General features: G+C 32.4%; 2 protein-coding genes across 7 annotated transcripts; one reads left to right on the top strand and one right to left on the bottom strand.

Annotated features, from left to right (window-relative positions):
• The first annotated feature begins 446 nt into the window (after positions 1 to 446).
• Positions 447 to 12036, top strand: Grip75 (gamma-tubulin complex component 4). Its single transcript, XM_088242563.1, has 12 exons — positions 447 to 716; positions 816 to 966; positions 2601 to 2898; positions 3927 to 4122; positions 5099 to 5289; positions 5670 to 5796; positions 6916 to 7072; positions 7963 to 8097; positions 8649 to 8823; positions 9270 to 9471; positions 9556 to 9719; positions 10848 to 12036. The coding sequence occupies exons 1-12, from the start codon at positions 648 to 650 to the stop codon at positions 11002 to 11004; spliced, it is 2022 nt and encodes a 673-aa protein (XP_088098689.1). The 5' UTR covers positions 447 to 647; the 3' UTR covers positions 11005 to 12036.
• On the bottom strand, positions 12028 to 22136 carry Art8 (Arginine methyltransferase 8). Of its 6 annotated transcripts, none has more exons than XM_088242559.1 (8): positions 21971 to 22109; positions 20455 to 20735; positions 19000 to 19161; positions 17560 to 17796; positions 16672 to 16865; positions 16214 to 16425; positions 13297 to 13525; positions 12028 to 12251 (listed from the first exon to the last, which is right to left on the bottom strand). In XM_088242559.1, the coding sequence occupies exons 2-8, from the start codon at positions 20713 to 20715 to the stop codon at positions 12071 to 12073; spliced, it is 1476 nt and encodes a 491-aa protein (XP_088098685.1). In that variant the 5' UTR covers positions 20716 to 20735; positions 21971 to 22109; the 3' UTR covers positions 12028 to 12070. The 6 variants fall into 6 exon arrangements, with proteins under 6 accessions (XP_088098685.1, XP_088098682.1, XP_088098684.1 ...); XM_088242556.1 differs by lacking the exon at positions 21971 to 22109 and adding an exon at positions 21032 to 21675; XM_088242558.1 differs by lacking the exon at positions 21971 to 22109 and adding an exon at positions 21473 to 21671.
• Between the last annotated feature and the right edge of the window lie 891 nt (positions 22137 to 23027).

The raw sequence follows: 23027 nt of genomic DNA, 5'->3' as shown, positions 1-23027 counted from the left end.
ACGAAATATTTGTAAATACCTAGTAACGGATCGGGTTAATGGGGATTTATTTTAATGTATTTATTTGTAAAGGCGGTAATTAAAAATGGGGTTCTTTTGAGAATTGGCTGGCATGAACTAATATGTTATATTGAAATGCATTATTGCTGAGAAACCCAGATTAGAGAAAATAATAGAATGTATTGGAAAGTTATATTTAAATTCGTATGGAAATATTTTAAAATATCGCTGCGTTTTTTCCCAATACAAATAAAGGTTGATTTTATAATCTAAAACGAAAATACCTGCTTATTTTACGAGGAAAAAATATTTTAATTCCTGAATATTTTAAACAGGTATGTTTGGCTCGTATCAAGTTTATAAGTCGAGAAATTTGATGATTTATTTATTTTAAACGGTTTTAGAAAATGAACAGAACCCCACCACAATATCTGTGTATTATTTTTGATGTCTATGTCTAACATTAAATTGGTAACTTTGACAGTTCATTTTTTAATCCGATATGAGGCGAATGATAAACAACTAGTAATAGTTCTACATTATCTCTGTGATAAACAATATAAAATGTAACGTGAATACGTCTAGTCGGACCGTAAAACACTCTTACTTTAGTTTTACTGTATAATATCGTGATTAATCCCTTCACTATGATACATGACGCAATATTCTTACTGTGGGACTGTTCCAGCTCCTCAGAATTGTTAAATTCTGAACAGGTGATAGAATTCGTTCCATCAATAATATTGTAAACAGTAAAAAATGATATCATGGATATTTGATTTTATATCTTAAGATTGCAATGCTTACTTTTTCAGTACTACAAAGAAAAAGTATCAGTTTTGAATACACCCGAGAAGGAAATATTCAAAAGAATTGTAAAGATAGCGAAAAGTCACGGAACAATAAAAAGATTTGTTGTTAAAAATTCGTTTGCCTCGGGGAGAAATGCTGATTATGTTTTTAGTAGTAAGTAAAATGTCTTAATATGATATTTAAATGTATCTAGTGTATCCAGCGTCATAGCGTCGGTCATGAGCGCCCCTGGCAAGATTAGATTTTTGTGCCCCCCAAGACTTATTTTCTAGGAAAAGAAAGAGAAAAGAAGGCTGTGGGTCTACAAAGTGCACCCCCTTGAGGGTTGCACCCCTGGCAGCCGGTCGTCTGGCTAGCACCTAGCTACGACGCTGAACATATCAACACAATAAAGCAATGCCATTTCTCGCAATAAGTTTCTTCACACTCTGGATGGTTAAATGGGAATTGTGTGTTGAGATATACATTCTTTTTTTATGTTAATTCAGCATCTTAATCTTGTAATAATTTTTGTACTTAAAATATATCTTATCGGATTTAGACCCCTTATAGACCTAATAATATATAGCTATGGAACTGTAGGATTTAATGTTTGTGGATGCAGGGAGCTCCTCCCCTGAGATGACAGAATCGGTAACGGAGTGCGAGATTTACTTAACGATCAACTGAACTATGTGAGTAATACTAAGCACTCGTAGTAAGGGCTTCATGGCTTTTATAATAGTAGTCTTTATTGTTTTCTCTTCCGAGTGGCGAATACAGGTCATATTCTATTTCCCTGACTGTCAGCAACTTTACATCTGTGCTAGGTAATCAGTATTTTGGATGTTTGTTGTTCACATACAGGAAATACGCGATTCACCTTCTACGTTGTCCTTATATATACATAACCCATTGGCATCTGATCTACTATAGACGATAGTAGGTCAGATGTCAATGGGTATTGGTTGCCGGGTGATTCCCACAGAACCACCTTGTTTGCATTCTAATCAAAAACAAAGATTAGTCACTGATAAAATTACATTCCCGGTAAGTCTGGAAAGTAATGTCAGTGAGTCAATTACAAAGAAGTTATTGAACTTTGTGTTATATTGAATTGGCTCCCCCTGCATTGATGCATCGGCTCCAGTGATTTTTACAGGTATCAAATGCGCCACAGTAGGCCTCCTACGGAATGCTCCTTAAGGCCGCGGTACAAGCTGCTTGGATCCCCTTGATAATCTCGAAATGCTTTCCTTTCATGATTCCTTTCAAACAAAAGAAGTCGGGGAGTGCCAGGTCTGGACTGTAAAATGTCCGGCTGGGGAATCATTGGAACCTTGGCTTTGGCTAGGTAGTTGGTGACTAGGAAGGCGCTGTGGGCGCATTGTCGTGATGCTCCTTCCAGTTGCCTGCGATGCCTGGCCGGTTGCGTTGAATTCTGTGTTTCAGTCTTTTTAGCACTTCGATGTAATATTTAACTTTCACAGTTGTACCAGGTGGTACAAACTCGTGATGAACCAGTTCTTTAGCATAAATAGTTTGTACCAGACTTTAAAACCAGTTGACCACATTAAATATCTGAGAATAAACGTAATGGGAATCGTCTTGATTTTGGATCTGCTCATCCTGGCCTTCTTGGGGCGAGGGGACGCCGACCTTTTGCCGATCCGACAAAGCATCTTCGTTAAAGTCTGTCTCGATCATTTTGACATACAGTCGCATCAAAAAAGAAACACTATCATTGCTTTCTGGACACACAATGTTTATTAATACCTGTATTTTTACAATTATTATTTTATTTTTAGATAAATTGGTAAATCCAATATCAGGTTTATACGTGCAGGCTTTGAGTGAAGGTGTTGATGAAATATTGGAACCCTTTCGTTCTAATCTTGTGGATTTGGAGAAGAGTGCTCTGGCAAATCCATATTTACCATTGGCCTACATACTCGGTACTATTGATATATTTAAACCATTATTTAACACACTGAACAGTATTTTATACAGCATTAAAGAAAAGAGATTTTACGGATGTCAGATTCTTCATGTCCTGCAAAGGTATTCTCTCAGTGGAAATGAAAACACAACATTGGCGATCCAAAGGTACTATTTTGATATTTTTATTAAATCGGCATTCACTTTGTAACATTTATAAAGTTTAGGAAATAGAAAAAGCTTTGTTATCACTGTTTTTTTTAAATGATACATAATGAATACAAAAATAAATTAAATATGAAACATAGAAGTAAATATTAATATATCTATGTCTGGGTGGATGTAGAATACAACTCTGTGTGTGAAATAACACAAGAACCCTGGACAAGGGTTTTCAACTTATGGCTGCTCTCGGGCAAAAATCCTAAAAATGTAAATCTAATGGAGATAAGTCCACCTTTAGTGTAGTGGTTTAACCGTTCGCATACCACGAGGTCCCGGGTTAGATTCCTGTCAGGGTGGATGTGAAATATTGGTTTAAATGGTGGTTCTATACTGCAATATTTCAATGACCCTGGACTGGCAACTGAAGTGTAAGACGACTGATCACCTTACATTCTGTAATTGAATTACCAATGCAGTGTCCCATGCACCACTGGGTGCGGATAAGGAAATGATGATGAAATATCAAATTATTTATTAAATTCTCAGCATCATTGTTTTTTACAACACAGGATTTGATCATCAATCAACAAGTGTTACTGACTTAAGTACACAACGGTCCCGTTTAACCGAATTTCTGGATCAACCGAATCACCTAAATACTTTTTGTATTACCTGTGACAATGCCATACAGACAATTTGTGTTGTACATTTTATGTACATATTTTCCGGTTTAACCGAATTTTCGTTTAATCAAAACCTTGTCGGTCCCATCAAATTCGATTAATTGGGATTGTTTGTATATAAAAATCATCATGGTTTATTGTGGCTTATTTAGTTTGTTATACTATATCTCTTTTGTTTAAAGGCATTATTTTTTATAGTTAAGCAACATAATAAAATGTACCTACATAATATTTACATATCTTCACATAAGGCGACATGGAAAAATGGAATATTTTATAACCTTCTATAATTAATAAAACTGCTCATTATTGCCTTTGATTCCATATGACGATTATTTGTATTTCTAGGCTGACTGCAATAGTCCACAGAGTATTTTTCGAGCACTTATGTAGCTGGTTACTGTATGGTGATTTAAAGGACAAACACAGAGAATTTTTTATCCAGAGTATAGAAAGACATCAGGTGTCAACACCCCATCTAAATGCATCCAAAATTAGTTCATCACACTCACACGATCATAGTAAATCCGGGGACTCATTACATGTATGTTGCACGATTATTGCATTTGGTTTTATGTACACATTTTATGTATATTTTACGTTCTCTTCATGCATACTCCACGAATTTGGATTTTCTCTGCTTTATGGAATAAACCTAAAATATATTCAGAAAAGTTTTTGTGGGTAAGCAAAAGGTCTTGCTAGAATGAATAATTACATCATTTGATATTGTCGACCAAGAACAAGGAACAGTTATGATGTACATTTGAGTATTTTGTACAAATTTGTAAGCAATGATTGGTATAGTTTGTTATTTATAAAATATATCATCAATTGCAGAATTTTTATAAGTGGTTTAATTTAAAAACGTTTTTATTTATCTATATTGTTATTACACTTTTATACATAGTGATTTTTTTTTTATTAAAAAAGATAATGTCAATTATATGAGCTTTGTGTGACTCGGCACAATCCTGTTGGAACCACAAATGCTGTAGGCCCAATTGATCCAATTCGGGAACAAGAAAGGTTTCCAGAATGTTATGATAGTTTCCCAACATCCTAATTCCTGTGCACAGTGTCAATGAGATGTACCTGAACTTTCACAAACACTTTGTCTCACCTCACCTCATCGCATTAATATTTTCTAGTGTACGCTGGCTATGTTGTCGTCCAGGCTTTGCTTAATCTCTCAGTGTATAAAAGCTTTCAAAATCATTTATTAGACGCTGAATAGTTGACTAAATGCTCCATAATAAATTATTGACCACTCTTCACAACTGTCAAATATGAGTAAAAAAATGACAACCAAACCAAAATGGCAGCCAGACAAAATTGACCTGGAACGTATAATGCACCCTGTATTATAGCAAAAACATAAAATTGATTCATTAACAATAAAAAATACTGAGAAAAAATAGTTTTAAAAAAAAAATATTAAAACAAAATACTTAGCAGCAAAAGGTATAGTAAAAAAAATCTCAAAAATCAATACAAGTAATTCCCTTTGTCATTTTTAGGATCACAACAAATCAATAAAATATTTAGATTTTGAAATAAACGCAGTGATGTTACCATATTATATACCTTTATCAGTGGCACAGAAGATTCTGTTTATTGGAAAATCAGTAGTTTTATTTGGATCTAGTCCCACTGATTTCAGAAGGAATGCCGTACATTTGTTACCCATAAATCAGGATTTCGGAAAAAGGTAACCTAGTTATTATTTATTTTTTACTCTTCAAAGTACAGAATAGTGTAACTAACAAAACAATTATTGGTAAAGAAAAAGTATGTATTATTTTTTCAAAACCTTACCAGAGTCGGACCTACTATAGGTTCAGTCGACACAATAAACTAGACACTTGCTTACAAGGGAGGGGAGAATAATATGCTAATATTAATTTACAAACGTGTATATTCCCATCCCTTTTCAGTAAGTGGCAGAGCGCTTAATCTTGTTAGATCTGGCCCTGTTGCTTACCTACATTTTTTATAATAAATGTGTATTTGAATGCAAACAACTTTATGTTCGTATAAATCCAGTTTTTCAAAGAAGTTGTATAATTTATCGAATTAATATGTTTTTAGATTCACAATATGGGGTGAAAAAGAGGCCCAGTTTCACGAAGCCATTTTAGAATTGAAGAATAGTGATGTTTTTAATATCTCAAAATTAGATGTGCTTCTTGATGAAATAAAGTCCTGTGTTACAGAAGTAAGTAAAATAAAAAAGTAATTTGTGTATATTACATAATAACTTGTATGTATACATACTAGAGATGGGCATTTTGTTTTTTTTTTTTATAAGAGTTGCAGTAACAGTTACCGTTTTATAAATTAAGCTGTTTTGTGAAGACATTTAAAAAATAACAGTTTATTATTGTATTTGTTATTATATTTGTCAAGAAAATAGAAAATAACTCCTAGTTAAATTGGGCGGGCTTCTTTACTTACATTATTCGTGGGTGACATTTTTAATTGAGCCACTTAATAAACCTGGCATTCCTTTTATATTACTTCGTCAATGTGTTACCTAAAATATCAAGCCCTTTTTAAAATATGGTATTAATTATTCAAGGCCCAGATGTTTATGAGCTGCTAATTATGAATTATTATCAAAAAGGATCGAACAGCAGAGCTGGCAGTTAAAAGAAATTTTAACCCGATAAGTGGCTCATTACTATATATAAATTCTGATAATATTGTATAGAGTATTGATGGATGGGTCGAAAACGTAAAAAATACCTCCCAGTAAATGGGGTTTCTTTGTAACACAGTTTTTTTAAACGGTGTAGGCTCACAGTTTTTTTAGGACGCTGTAGTTTGGACGCTGGGGAGATTTCATGCATATATATGTATGTACTTCTTCCTTGGAAGATTATAATACGAGTAGGTGGGTTATGGATAAGATTTGAGCTTAGGGCGAAGCGCGGTACGGGTTGTGGCGGAGCATTGAATATTTTCGCATGTCTGAAATGTTTTTTTTTTTTTTTACTTCTGCACTTGGTGATTTAGTTTTTTTTAAATGATTCAATTTATTTTTATGAAACTGTTTCAGGAGGGTAACTTTTTTAAAACAGCAGTTTAATTTTTTTTTCCACCCCTAATGTATACTGTTAAATGTATTAGGTGTTAACATAAGTTGTGTTAATTTTTTTCAAGATGCTATGAATTATTGACTAATGTGTTGTAAAATAACGAAGTAGAATACATTATTGACAAATTTATGGTAATTTTTTTTTGTTGTGTCCTCTTGTTGGAAAGAAAACGGACGCAACTTATGTTAACACCTAATAAAATGACATGTATGTATAATTCTTGATGTATATTTTAGCATCTTTGGGTAGTAGCTGTTGAAGAAGCTGGCGTTCTTCATGAGTTGCAGCTAATGAAGGATTTTTTTCTGTTGGGCCGCGGAGAACTATTTTTGGAAGTTTTACGTTTGGCAGAGCATTTGTTAGATGCACCCCCTTCCCCAGTATCAACAAGAGGTTTGATCTAAATTTCAATAATTCTTTATTGAACTGAGTGTAACATAAGTGGTACATACATATACTACCAGAATTGAGACCTATATTTTTTATAATTTTGTATTTATGATAAGTCTTGTCACAAGAGTATTGTAATAACATACACTGGTAGATCAATCTGCCACTCAGATTTTCAAATGCAATATGTTTATTATCTTAAAATGAATTGATTATGGAAATTAATGATGTGTATTATCTTAAAAATGAAAATTCTCTGTTCATTCTATATGGATAGTTAGGTAAATGCTCTAAGGTATACAGTGATTAAAATCTCTAATTGAAAATTTTAAAATACCGTAAGAAATAAATACAGGATCTTACGTAAAAACATGCAAAAATGCCTTTCCTGTCATTTTATTTCCCAATCCTAAATAAAAAGAATTCAAAATTTTCTAAATGAGTTCAAAGTACTTTGAAGTAATTAAATTTGCATTGTTATTCAATTAAACTTTAGGAAATTCAGAACACTGGAACCACCTGTCTCCATACAAATTTGTATTGGAGTTTAGACACATAGCTGGCGGCTGCACGCCGGAATAGTTTTAACAATATATTAATTTATTTGTCAGCTGGAGAAATACTTTGGGCTGGACACACGTCGGTTTGAATTTTAAATTTTTAAAAATATATACAGCGGAATGTGGGACTGAATAAATATATAAAATACCTAGCATCGGCGGCCGGCTAGTTTGTGTCTCGGGTCTTTAATATGAATTTGAAATATCCCCTGATTCTGATTTTTATTACTTTACAAGTACTTTCAAAATATTTTTTACCTATGTGATATTATTATTGTCTTGAAATCAAAAACATAGTATTCTCTAAATTGTAAGATTTTTATCATTTTTCAGACATGAATCAAGCGTTTTACGTAGCAGCCAGATCAGTATCTTTAGGAAATAATGTGGATATTGGAAAGTTTAATTTTTCAGTTCCTTTTAGTAAATACGAGGCATCAGTTAGTGATGCAGAATATGGTGTTCTTGGTAAGTTACTTTTATAATACTCGCAGATAATTTATTTTGCTCATAAAAATGTATTGTTTAAAAATTACTTTGAAAAAGCACATTGAACTTGGTTTAGTTGGTTTCCTCAAAAACAGTGATCATGGGCAGTGGCATTTTTGATTTTAACCCTGCCAGTTAATGTTATGGGTTCAACTTATGAGAATCAATAATATGAATTGATATTATTTATATTTAAAGCATTAACTTTGTGGTCAAACATTTTAATTAATGTCAGTAAATACTAATATTCAACCACTCACCGACTTTTTATGTCTACTGGTTTCGAGACGTACCCGTTTCTTCATCAGGACACTCAACTACACCAACATGTAAATATTAAAATACACTATGGCTTTTACCGTCGCCGTAGTATACATAGTATTTATGAAAAAATACATAAATTACAAGCAGAGTTAAAGGATACGTCTCGAAACCGGTAGACATGAAAAGTCGGTGAGTGGTTAAATACTAATATTTAATAACATTAATTAATATGAATTTATATTATACATATTTTTTACAAATTTTAGATGGATGGTCGACCCTTATTTTAAATTACAAAGCGAAGTGGCCTTTACATTTAATTTTCACACCCGAGATATTGTACCTTTATAATGAAATTTTTCGATTCCTTTTACGAGTTAAAAAAACTCAACACGATTTACATGTTTTGTGGTTCACATATAAAAAGGCTAGAAGACAAAGGTAAATATTTAAAACAGTATTTATATTTCCACTGTATACGCATCACTTAAAAAAATGTGCATGTAAATCATTTGATTTTAAGTCGAGCAATATTTTGAGTAAACCCGAATACTTGGACAAAAATATCATCGAACTTAATAGAGGAAACATATCTTAACACATGAATAAGATTTTTGAGAAGACAATACAGAAATCAGCGATGAACAAATTTCTGTAATGTCATACTGAATACAAATAGATAATCGGAAATTGATTAATTGCTCAAACTTCACACCGAATGATCATAAGATTAATATTTGAACCGCTAACTTTGTAATTTCCCATGTTTAATAATCTAACCATGTATTTAGTTTGTGTAAAATCACCAACAAAGAATTTCACTACTTAATTTCATCTATATTAGCTCTTTTTCTTTAAACAATGAATGCAAAATATTTATGTTTCAGTTCTTCAGTATGGCAGTTGCACAATAAGCTAATGTTTCTGGTCGATAACTTACAACACTACTTGCAATTTGATGTTTTGGAAAGTAATTACTCCAAATTGAAATCAGAGGCTGAAAAAATTCAAGACTTTGAACTTTTGAAGAAGGCGCATAACACATTCCAGACAGATATATTGAGCCAGGCTTTTCTTCTCATGACACCCGTAAGTTTTAAAACTATGCAAGTAGATAAATATCTCCACACTGCGGAGCCAAATACTATGTTACAACTTTGCGTTTTTTTGTAGTTTTCTGAAGAAAGCTTACAAAAGGATGAACCCTATCAAGGAACGAACCCTGTTATGTCTAATATTGTAGAAGTTTTGCAACTGTGTGATGCGTTCTGCTCAATGGCGAGTGAAGTAAGCAATATTGAGGAAGAAGACTATCACATCATTGGATATACCAATAGGTAAAATAATTTTTGTTTGGCATTACAATTGTAGTATGAATTTATTTCATAAATTTAGTTGATTATATTACAATGATTTGATGGGTCAGCACCTCAAAACGTATCTATAAAAATGCATTTTTGAGTTAAGTATGCAGAAATGTTTCCGATTATCGGTTCTCTCCATAACATAAAGACGTATCTACGCTAAATTTGCTCTAATTAAAATATTTGAATTCATGAACTCAATCTGGTTTTGCTATAAAGTAAGATTAAGCTGTTAAAAAAGTTTTTTTCTCCTCTTATTAAAATAAGCAATTTCGTAGATACGTTTTTGTGTATTAGCCCATCGGATTATTCTGATTAATTCATTCTATTGCCGATTCGTCTTTTTAAATTTTCTTATAAAGTTGCAGCGAATTGTCCATTTGAATCAAAATATGTAAATATTAATATATTACAACAGAGATGAAAAACATTTTATTTAAGGAAATATCTAAGTCTAGGCATTTACAGGGCTTATGACTTTTCATTGGTAACTTTACATACTGTGTAACATTCACCATTCTGCCTATATTTGAACATCTATATTCCTTCAATTTTTATATCTGTTGATGTTTGTAAAGTAAAAGGGCGGAAACCTTTATTGATGCGGGTGAGATTCTGACATAATTATTTCACCTACATACTAGGCAACGCCTGTAAATACTTTTCAATTTTTATATTTCTTGCACCAGCTGGTTTTATCAACAATATTTGGACAAACTCAAAATATTGTTGATAAGAATTTAAGCAATTCATTTATTAGTCCATTTGTTTTTTTATGAATTACAAGCGCACCTATTTGTCTATTAGCGTTCCTAAGCTACTCTGATTTTTCTTTTAGAATGTCATTCTACTTAATTAATAAATAAATAAAAAAAATGTTAAACTAAAAATTTATTTTGTAAATAATTCATATCGTGCCTGGAAACAATGAATTTGATTTGAATGCATCAAGTTCCTTAAAATTCAACAATTGTGTAATATGTGCAATAGAGATACCTATAAATTATATACAAAAATAATAATATGCTGTTGTACACTTTAAACATGTTTTTTTTTCATTGCTAATAACTATTATGTGTAATGTCTGTTTCTTTTTTACAGATTTGAAACATCAGTGGGAAAATTACTTCAACTTTTAATAGCTTTAAGAGCTCAGCCTTGTGGAACATATCTTGCTCGACTCTTGATGAGATTAGACTTTAACAGATGGTTCAGCAATACTCATTACTTGAAGCAATCAGTTACGTCGATTCTGTAAATCATTTCATTTAACATTTCTTCACGAGTGGTCACTGCAGAGACAACGTACCTACATAGACCAAAAACTATACATTTTAATGACAGAATTATGGAAACTCTGTACAAGTGCTAAATCTAAAAAGGTGCTGACTGTATTCCTTTGTAATAGTTGTCACAGGGAGTCTGAGAGGTTGATTATAGATGTTCTCATGCAATAAATAAACAGTATTCAAACATTAAACAAAAAAAATGCAGTTTATCATATAGGGTAGAGCGGAGCCGGCTGAGTAATTTGAAAGGGTCACTACTCAGACTGGAGTTGGGGTAGACAAATGTGAGTAATCTCATTATATTTTCACTACTATCTCAATTTTAGTTGTTATCATGTGCGTGTTTTACGAAAATAACCGTTCGATAATCGCCATGCAAAGGGCTTTTTTTTTTCACTTCGGCATTCTGCGCGCTATTTCCATATGCCTAGAGGTTGTGGCCATTTAGCACCTAGAACAGTTAAGACTCCCGACATCAGTTGGTGTAAGCAGCATTTGAGCAGTCACCAAAACGCTCGGCTTAGGGATGTCACAATGCACTTTGAGGAGAATTTTTCAAGAAAATTTGTTGTTTCATCTCTACAAACTAATGCGTGTTCAAGAATTGAGCGTCGACTATTCAAACAGCTAAAATCTCTGTCAGGTAATGCTTCAGCAAATCCCCCTGAGAGCAACTTTTTTCTGAAGCGACGAGGTCCATTTTCATACCTCTTATCATACATTTATCATTTAGCAAAAATGTGTTAAATAACTTCTGAATTGACGTCTGAATTGTCACAATTGCCTTTTTTTCATTATAGTGTTATGTGATAAAAACTGCTTTAAAAATAATATAAATTAAAATACATATATATGGTAGCTAGGTTCCAATTAAATGTTTATGAAATAAGTTTTTATTTAGGTACACTAAACGACACTTAATTTGTATCAGCACCAACTTCTTTAATTACCTAAAATGTTTAATTGTAAAGGAAAATAAAGAAACTCATTGATTAAAAAAATTGTTTTTGTTGATTTATAAAACAAAGTATTCATTTACATCTGCGTTTCATCCATTTCCATATTATTATCTATTTTCTGATTGCCGAATGTTTCCTTGCCATCTGGATGCTGATCCAGGAATGTTCGTACCACAATACACTTGGTCATATAACAGGAACATGGTGTCGGATGAGTTTCTGTCGATGGATCTAGCATTGTCAATTGTAAATCGTATCTGCAAGATAAGGGAAATACTGTGTAATAAGTAAATATGTTAAATAGTTATACAAAAAGTGAGTATGTTTTAGAAATTTTTGATACAGGAGCTAAACAAAATGTGCAATTTGCAAAGATTTTTAACTAGATAAGCCTTCCTGATGAAAGTAATATCTTTTACACTGAAAGCATGTTGAGAGTCTTAACAAAGGAACAGTAAATTAAATTTATTTTAACGATTTTATACAAACAAAGTGAGTACACATATAATGAATGCTGTTTTGGTGTAAACTCAATTTCACTGGTTTTAATAGTGAATTTGTGCAGCAAATTATTAACTCCAACCTCAAAAAAAGATCCAAATTTTTCTGTTTTATCTTCTATTGAATTTTTCTGTAAGAAATATGTTTCAATAACTGCATCACAATCAGTTTTATTTTTTCGTCCTAATACTTTATTGATTTTGTTCCACGTAGATTTTTTCAGAGCCGCAACCATAGAACCTGTTATTATAATAGTTTTTCTTTGTTTTGAGTACATCAAATTCATCAGCAAATCTCCCTAACTCCCCTTGCATACATCATAGACCTTTTTTTAAACCAAGAATTGCATGTCTTCTTTGTTGCTAGCAAGAAACCCTTTTGAACAGTTGTTAAAATTATATATAATAACTTATATTTAAAGTTTAAATTATAAATATTTGGTGCACTTCTACTCACTTATTTGACCAATTAGCGCTTCCACCCTCTAATTGGGCATCTTCAGACTGGTTTTTCAAATATCATCGTGTTCGTAGAACAACGACAGATGTGTGAAAAATGCGACAGTTATTTTCTATTATATTTGATGTTGAAAAGGTAATTATTCCAAGTTTGGAAAAAGTAAAATATTATATAACTAACCCAAGTATCAAAGGATATACGTTTGTGCTTATCAAGTTGTGAAATAAGTGTAAAAAAAAAATAAACCACTCTTATGTTAAGTCCAAGAAAATAACATGCGTCGTTGTTTTACGATCATGACAATATTATACAGTGTAAGGAATATATCATAAAAATGTTGACCTTCTATTGTTATCTGGTGATCGCTTCATGTTAAGTTCCCATGCAATAGGTTCCCCTTCTTCCAGTGCATTTTCTCCGGGTAACACAATCACAGTTTGTTTCCAATGCGTCAAGGGAGATGATGGGCTGGTAGATAATACAACAGGATTTAAATTTTCTTCACACAAAGCTGGAAACTGGCACTCGAACCAAATACACATCCCTTGATATCTTCCAGCTTTAGAAGCTCCTAAAAATAATTAATATATTATCACAATAGACTAGTGATGGGCAACTTATGTCACTTGTGTCAGAGGTAACACGCAAAGCAATGAGCTTTCTTCGCATGTGTAATAATTTAAAATTTAGTAAATGAAATTCAGCAACAAAATAGTCACTTAAGTAGATAATAATTTGCTTTTGCTTTTTAATAACAATAAATAAATAGTTAAAAAACAAAACTCTTTCATTTACTAAGGCTGCCAAAATTATTCATATTCCCAGATGTGACGTGGCACCCAGGTCAAGTAAAGTTTTTTTTTAAATTTTGACTTGCCAAGCTAAAAATGTTACCCATCACTGCAATAGACAGTACAGTACTGTATCTATTTTTTTGTGTATTTTTAAAACAGATTCAATATTGAAATAGAGATTGGTTTTATCAATTTATCTTTTTTTTTAGAAAAAGTCTTAGAATTGAGTATTTAACCCTAGTAAAGCAGTTAAAATACTTTAAATATCATATTATCATCATTATTTATAATTTTTGTTTCACCTGATTATACTGTTTATTATATACATTATGTTTGATGGTTATCAATGGCTCAATTCCATAGATGGATAACTAAAAAAAATATGTTTTGAGTTATACTATTCAGTATATTTAAAGAAACATCCTTTTCAATTCTACAAAGGTACAACTCTTAAAAACTATTGGTTTTTTCTTGTAAGACAGATGTTTTCACATGGAAATAAATTAACTTAATAAACCCTTAGCTCCATAACTGATAAAAACGTTGTGGTTATTTGTATAACATCTGTTATCCTAAAACTAGTAACCATTGTGTACATATTTTACATAAAAACATACTTCACTTAAGGTGTCACTTATTTATTTATAGTTGGATAATTTATATAGCGCCATTTTCGTGAAAATCACCTCAAGGGCGCTGTACAATTAATAAATATCCCAGTACGTCTTGCAGCTACAGAGCGCATGGACGGTTGGAATTCTAGTTCCTCGTTTTCAATTAAGATCAATCAAAAACTATAACAGATAGGAGCTAGATTACAGGACGTCTTGCAGCTACAGAGCGCATAGACAGTTAGAAATTTAGCCCCCATTTACACATTTTAAAAAATGACAAATAAATTTATTGTATTAATAATACTAAAAAAAAATTAAATAATATGAATAGTAAAAAGGAGTAAGATTACAACACGTTTTACAGCTACTAAGCGCATAGACGATTGGAATTCTAGACCCCATTTACAAAATTTAGGTATTTTAAAGTTGATATATGAAAGCTAGATAACCAATCATCGTGCAGCTACAAAGCGCATGGACGAGTGGAATTCTAGCAAAGTTAGAAAGATATCAATAAATTTACAAAAAATAGAGCATAGTAGTAAGTTTGTCAAGTGTTCATGCCAAGAAGTAAGCAATAAAAAACTAAATAAATAAAGCACTGTATCAACTCCATGGTTAACAAAGGGAGATAGATGTCCGAAGAGAATCTTTTGTAGACAGTAGGTAGATACCGTCACCATGTGGTCCACTGGCTGCTGGAGAATTTCTGGAAACGCACGTGTGTAGACTGGGGGATTATGCCTATTGTTCCAACGACTTGGTGTCCATTTGTTAATCAAATCAATTTACAAATCAATTTAGATCTGTCAAAACTTTGGTCAGTCATTACTAAAAACTAGTAATTTCTATTTATCTATGTATGGAACTGAGTCATCGATATATCGTGGGGTAATTACTACAAATAGATAACTTCAAAATCAGCATTTTTGATTTACCCACTAAAATATATAAATATTTGTATCTTCCATAAATACTGCAAATAGGCAAGTCGTGATTCATAAAAATCATATTATGATGGTTTGAATGCATGACTTGTCTTTTTGTAGCATTCATTGAGGAGGATAAAAAAAAGTGTTTTTAGTGGGTAACTCACAAGTGCTGATTTTGAAGTTACCTCGTTGTAGTAACTGGCCCGCGATATGGAGATACATATTAGTGGATCAGCTTATCGGTGGCCTTGAATTGTACAGTAAAATGCTCAGATTACTACTTGTAAATTTTACTAGAAAGAGTAGTTAGCACAAGAATCAGAGTGTTTGTATGTAGCGGAAACGAAAGAGAAATGTGATTTTGGTATTGTTAGAGTGAGAAAGACGTACGGAATCTCAACGAACTTACGAAACAAAGTCATGACGTGCTAAGGGGGCAGAAGGGCTGCCAGTCGTTGACAACTTGTGAATGTAAAATTTGGGATAAAAATGGCAGTATTTTTTAAATTATAATTATTTATCATCGTAATAATTTTCCGTTCTACACCCAGTGGTGCTTAGGGTGTATTAAATGCATTGGTGTATTAAATGCAGTGATTTCGATCATCTGTTACATGAAGGTAAGGTGATCAGTCCCACGCAGGGAACCACCACTAAAAAAAATAATTCACATTGACCCCGCCAGGAATCGAACCTGGGACCTCAAGTATGGTTGGCGTACGCGTGAACCACTACAGCATGAGGTAAAAATATCTCATTTTCATGATTTTTCTCATCCAGGGTTCTAGTTCGCTTTCACACACAATTGTATTCTTCATTTGCCTGGACAAAGGATATTAATTTATAGACCGATTAAATTATTCTAGGAAAATGTAAGGTTTGGAAAAGGCCATTTTTGAAGCAGGTAATTTTTGTGTACCTATTACATGTGTCAGTGAGTAAAAATCTAGTTCAAATATGTTATCTTCTTTAAGGTCAATCCAACAAAATGCTACTTTTTCTGAAAGTAAATCTATTTCATCAACTTTCAACACTTTCGGTTCTCCACTTTTGTTTTTTCTTAATGTGCTGCCCATAACGTCCATTTTTACACCGTGGACATTCTCCCAGAACGAGTAAAGCGATGGGACACTGGAAAACAAAATCAAACGATTAGTATTGATAGCCTTATTAAAAAATTATTAATTTAATTTCTATCGCAGGTTGCGCTTTAGTTTAGCAAGTAACATTTATTTTGTAAGATTTAGGAGAGGCAATAGTTTCATCTGTTCAATGGACAGACAGTGCATGCTATAGTTAGTAGTAAAAAACTGATTAAATAAATAACTATTTTGTATTATTGGAATCATTTTCTCAATCAAATGTCAAAAATAATACCTGCAAGGAGCAACATACACTGTTGCACTTTCTGGAAACATGTGACCATCTGGCTTTAAAAAAGCATCTCGAGCGTAGATGACAGAGTCGAGCATTCCTTCGTGCAGTAAATAAAATCCCATCCATTCTGAAACTATTATGTCCACCTTTTCGTTATTAGGCAGAGAAAAATCTTCTACTTTACTGTGAATTACCTAAAATAAAATATAATATAGGAACCTACTACCACCATCTTTATTGCATACATGTATTTCGAGTATGTATTCAAAATTTTGATTTTGAAAATCAACTGGTTTTTGCATAGAAAGAAGTCTTAATTTGTCTTTACATGCTGAGTTTTCTTTAAAGAAGGACCATACAAAACATAATTTCAATTGTTCGCTGTATCAAATGTTATTTTTAGCATTGTCGAGACACATGCATTGTGTAAGGCCGAGACAAGCAATATTGACAATATCAAGAAAGGACTTCTGCGTTGGTTTGGACATGTAGAGCGAATGGACATCGATATAAATGGATAAAATTATTTACGATGCGAATATTAAAAGATGCAGAAAACGAGGAAGACCAAGAAAGATATGCAAATAAAACAAATACTTGAAGATGAAGATACTTGAGATCGGCATGATGGTTTGGTTGAACATAACTTAAACAGCTAGAAGGAAAATAAACATTCGTTTATTAAAAATGGATATTTTAAATGCTCTATTAATAAATGCTTTGAAAATTCATGTAGATTGTGATACCTTAAAAAATTAAACTCTGAAAATAGTGAATTTCAGTGAAAAAGCATGGTTCACTTTGTACTATGAAAAAAGCTTTAGTATCACAACTCGGTGATCTAAATATCCTTTATTATTTTAATGATTTCTATTACAATCAATTTACCTCAATAACACTTTCAAATTTGTTTGCCTTAACAAGATCTGTGCATAGTTTTGATAAATTGCTCGCTTCTACAGCATACACTTTTTTTGCACCAGCCATTGCGCAGAAGAAAGAAAGAACTCCTGACCCAGCGCCAACATCCATTACAGTTTTTCCATTGATATAAGATTTATTGTTCATAATTGCTGTTTTATAGGCCAACATTCTGGGCTCATCTTGCAACATCAACTGATGAATCTAAGAAAATAATAAAAAACAGACATTTAAAGTAGAAAAAATAAAAGCAGTAAATAATATTATTTTTGTAGTGGCATCATATTATATTTTTATACCGTACGGGGGAATAAAAGCAATAATGGAGTAATTCGATTTTTATTTTGCCTGTAAATGTCAACCTAATAATATTGAAATAGTTTATTCCATTTTTCGTGAGCATGTTTTTGATATGTTTAGAGTTTTAGCGTGATAAAGTAAAATTCTCTTTCCATCCAAAAAATGGAGGAATGTATAAAAGGATTTTAAAAGTTCAAAATTTTCTTTTTAGCTGTTTGCTGACTGGCTGTTTGATTTTAATTTAATTAACCTCTAAGGGAGTATGGACGTACTGTGCATGTCTCAAAGAATTTATTTATTGTAGCACGTTACTTGTTAAAAATCTTCCATTTGATTTATTCATAGAAAGGGCATGGCAATATCATCTATGGATGATTGGTGTAAATATTTTGAAAAAAAATGTAGATCTATTAAATTTTTTAAGAAACTACAACAACTTCTCTTTTTCTCAAAAACTCACTTTCTTTTTAAAATGTTCGGGTTAGGTTAATTAGGAAAAAAAAAGTTTAAATTCAGACGACTCATTTATTTCAGTTCATTTTACATTATTTTCTACTAAAACAGAAAGATTTTAAAGAAAATATTCATCAATACATTTTACTGGTATCATGTATTTCCTGAATTAAAACATAGAATACACACCAAGCTACTTTTTAGCTTACATATTTTATTTTTATACAACAACTGCTAATATATGTCATATTTTGTAGATCACAGAGATAAATATGAGACACTAGGATTTGCATAATATGTGGGAAAATGTTTTCGGATAAAGTCTTCTCTTGTGACATATGCAATATTTTCAACTATTGGTACTTCAATTCTCTTCCTGGCACAGTCTTTTTTACCTGTCACTTCGAGAACAATAGAATTCTGATCTTCGATCGGCAAGGGATCATTGTTTAATTTAGCTATGTTATGTAATATTGCACAACAGTTGATGATGTTTTGCTGAGTATTGGGTTTGCAAGCTAGGAATGTTTGAAGACACCGAAATCTTTTTTTCAACTCCAAGATGACATCATTAGCATTGTACGTTTTGAAAAGAGCTTCATTGTAATAGTATTCTCCAGTGTGTTCAGGATATTTAATAGACGTCATAATTACTGTTGTGGGATTATATTCTTGGTTTCCGATTAGAACACCCTGTATTTCACCCATGTGAAACTTGTGGTAAATTTCGCAAGAATTAAAAATAAAGTTTTCATGGGTTGCACCCGGGGACTTGGATACAATATCTAGGATTTCTCCATCTGGTCCTACAATAAGCTGAAACATATCAAATATTATTAAGAATAAAATAAGTCTGGTATAAGAAAACTATTACAATAATTTGACAATTGGTTAGACAGCCAATTGTGAAACCGGCGTAGCGGGTTCGATTCCCGACAGTGTTGTGGTGTATATTTCATAACTGCCTTCCATATTCTTTTTTTCCCACCTGCTGACAAGGCTCTAAAATAGAGGCTTAGCGGGTTATTCCTTTTAATGAAATCTTCACAAAGGTAGGTACTACAAAATAGCTGGGTCCTATAATCTTAATATTTTTTTATTTATTTCACATTAAACTTTATATTTTTTCTTTTCTATATTGACATACAACTGATTGAAATTTCGACCGAAGGTGAAATTAAAATGAGGCGTCCTTTAAAATTGATATGTTTCAAACATGATTTGCTATTTGCGATTTACGATTTGCAGGGAGACTTATTTTTGGAATATCTAAATTCAGTCATATCACTCCACTAATTCGGGAATTGCACTGGCTACGTTTTCCACAGAGGGTGGAATACAAACTCTGTTGGCTTATGTATAAGTCACTGCACAACTCTGCTCCAGAATATCTAAGGGAACTCTGCATTCCAGATGAACTAGCTGACAGACGTCTTATGCTTAGATCAGCTACATCTACGTCGTAAGGAAAAGTTATTATACCTCTACGCAAACAGCGCACTAAATTCGGCGAACGTGCATTTGCGGTCGCAGGCCCTACGGCATGGAATGCTCTACCAGCAGAAATCCGAAACTGTGAGAGTGAAGTGATGTTTCGGAAGAAACTTAAAACCCACTTGTTCTCTAAATCATTTGAATAAATTCTTAGCATGCGGTGGAAAAGTAATATGAAAAAGTATGTACATTATTTTTCTTAAATTAAAAAGTTAAAATTAAATTTATATCTTTATATAAGCACTTTGTAAATCGCCCTTGAGGTATTATATTACGAAAATGGCGCTATATAAGTTATCCATAATTATTATTATTACTCAGAAGTTTTAATGTTCTATTAAGCTTATAATTTACCCAAATATTTCGATTATGGTGGCCATTTTCAAGGAGTTGTAAATTACTTACTTTTAGAAAATAGAAATTAAGTTGGGGAGAGTGGGGTTTGAACCTCGGATCTCTGATCCACGAATCCGCAACACTAGCCACGGGACCACAACTCGATTCAAAATAGTTTGAGAAGCATAGAACCATCGTCAATAATATCAGACAATTTTGTGTAAATTTCTAATTTGAAAAACTAAAACTAAATGAACTTAGGTTATATTTAGGACATACCTGTACTCTGACTGAATGATAACCATTTTCATTAACAAATCCAGCATTGTAATCTTTGATTCCCTTAACTCTAACACCAACATGTGTGGTTCCTAAGCAGCCGATTGTGTCAGGGAACTTTCCTCTCTCGTAAAATTTCATTTTGATTGTGTCGATTTCACTTTTTTCTGGAAATTTAATGTAGCGATGCTGCAAGCACATAATAAGTTTGGTGACTCGGGTGTTAATTCTTGAAATCGTCGCTTGGCTTACGCCTTTCATCGCTTCTTTCTGAACTGTTCCTACAACAGAAACATAATATTGGAAAAGGAAGGATGATTAACTATTTTATTATGTATTTAAAATACGAGTAAGAACTTTATTATGGAAGTGATAGTAAATGCTAACCCAAGTAGAGATATTGCCGTCACAACAATTGCAATGACTATGGTCTCATTATTTTCTTAAGAGCTCATGACACAGCTCCACTTGAATGGCCATTGTTTTTGTAAATAAGCTAGTACATCGCCAAATGCTAGAGATTTTATTAATGTTTGCACAATTGGGGATTTTTTAATGCTAACAAAAAAAGACTTACCTGCAGTCAGGTATTTTATTGTTATTAATAACATAATGAGTGGCGGTACAGGTACACCGCGGTTGTTGTGGGTAATCAATCTCTGTTTGATTAACTCCATGATATCATAAACAGTCTTTTTACTCAATTTATAACTATTCAGAAACTCGGTCGCATCCATTGTTTCAAGTGGATTGGCAGCGTCTCTGAGACCTCTGTAGGGGTTTTCAACGTCAATTTTTTTTCTTGGTGGTTCACGCGGGGCTGTTTCAGTATCCGAAAATGTAATATCATCGTCGCCTTCATTATCAAAATCGCTATCAAAATTGTCGTCGCTAATATTGTCTTCGTCAGAAGCCTTTGAAACATTAGCGTTTGAGGGTGGTTTAGTAGCAACGCGTTGCCTTTTGAATCGCCGGGAAAGCCGAACAGGACGCTCGCTAATTTCACTATCACACATACCTTCTAAATTATCCATGCTGTCTATTAATTGCATATACCTAAGATATCTTTCATATCGTCCTAAGCTATCCAACCGTTCTAATCGATCTAAATCCATCTTTAAATTCAGAAATAAATTCCAATTCTAAAAAAAACTATTGTCTGGTGTAAACAAAATGTCCGAGCCTTTGTAAATCCCAAACAAAAACGTCAAAATATACCAAACGTCAAAAAAAATGTATAAAGCGCATGCGCATAGGAAATGGAAAAATTAATCCAAAATAGACGTACAGTGCAACTCATGCCGTGACTTTTGACAGATGGTGTTTGGATGCATAAAAACGCATTTTTCCAAGTAGAATTTACAATACAACATGACAATCAATAACCATTTCTTTTTAAATATATCACCACAGAATTTCGAAAATTTTTGGTTTCATTATTTATGGGAATGAAAATTAAATGTGTCGTTATAACCTCAAAATATATTGTAAATTAAGAATGAAAAAAGACACAAACCTCCAAATCTTCATAACTATTGAAATATTCATCAGCTGTATCTGAAGTTTCCATTTTTACGCTCTTTATTCCACAATTATTTTTTTAATGCGATTATAATAATAATTATTATCTAGTGTTTAAAAACTGACAGCGCCTGATCAAAATCTACAAACAAAATAAATCCGAAATAACCACTAAATCATTTGTTCAACTTCCGTACTGACTTAGTGTACGCAACTTTTTACAAACGGGGCAAATTGTAATAACAATACAGTCCACTTTGATTTGCAAAAGTAAATTAGTGATATCCAAACTAAAGGAAATAAGGCTAAAACAGCTGAATGCAGTTTCCTTTATTTTCAAGATATTAATGCTATTTTTTTTCTCCTGAATGAGTTCAGAGAAATAAAATATTTAAAACAAATAAAAGGTGGCTCCTTAACTTATAAATAAATGGATGGCAAAAAAACATTATAATGCGACGATTGCTGCAACCAGCTCGTTTTTGTCAGTTCATAAAAGAAGTTTTTTCAAAATAGAAAATAGGCATTATTATTTATTTTTTCTGCTATTGTATGTAAATATATATTTTATATTAAATCAAAACTGATTTTACTAAATACATGAGCCCAGAGTCACACAAATAAGGTTTTCATTTTTCCTTTTGCTCTCTTGTAAAATTTGTTATTTATTCGTTAAGCCAATTCTTGCCGTGTGTCCTCAATTATTTATGTTTGTTTACCAAATTTCACAACTGCATTTTTTAAAATGGTTGTCCAAAAATATAAATGACCGTGCCAGTAAATGGGAGTCAAGTTGTGTCATATTTTATCCTCAAATCTCCAAGGACCCTGACTCCGCCGACCGGTTCATGTAATACAAATCAATATTTTGAAAACTAATATATCTTAACGGATTTTTTGAACAAATAATGCAGTAATAGTTCGTCACCAAGCGGTGGCAGATATGGTTGGCTGGGACTATGACGGGTCTACAATATACTGCGGATTCCTTCCAAAACCCTTTGCCACGCTTGCCCACTCTAAATGGCATCTATCCGGTTCTCGTTGTCTTA

This window comes from Micrasema longulum, unplaced genomic scaffold (genome assembly GCF_059751315.1).
Source record: "Micrasema longulum isolate JH-2025_06_02 unplaced genomic scaffold, ASM5975131v1 h1tg000142l, whole genome shotgun sequence".
NCBI lineage: Eukaryota > Metazoa > Arthropoda > Insecta > Trichoptera > Brachycentridae > Micrasema > Micrasema longulum.
The sequence above is the reverse complement of the archived record's forward strand: the minus strand, read 5'-3'. Positions and strand labels throughout refer to the sequence as shown.

Excerpts from the sequence above, each read along its gene's own strand:
- Grip75 (XM_088242563.1), top strand. The coding sequence starts at position 648 with ATGATACATGACGCAATATTCTTACTGTGGGACTGTTCCAGCTCCTCA. Across the intron at positions 5,290-5,669 it reads AATCAGGATTTCGGAAAAAG|ATTCACAATATGGGGTGAAA; the intron begins GTAACCTAGTTA and ends ATATGTTTTTAG. Across the intron at positions 8,098-8,648 it reads TGCAGAATATGGTGTTCTTG|ATGGATGGTCGACCCTTATT; the intron begins GTAAGTTACTTT and ends TACAAATTTTAG.
- Art8 (XM_088242556.1), bottom strand. The coding sequence starts at position 21,569 with ATGGATTTAGATCGATTAGAACGGTTGGATAGCTTAGGACGATATGAA. Across the intron at positions 19,162-20,454 it reads ATCATTCAGTCAGAGTACAG|CTTATTGTAGGACCAGATGG; the intron begins GTATGTCCTAAA and ends GATATGTTTCAG. Across the intron at positions 17,797-18,999 it reads AAGAATATAATCCCACAACA|ATTCATCAGTTGATGTTGCA; the intron begins GTAATTATGACG and ends TTATTTTCTTAG.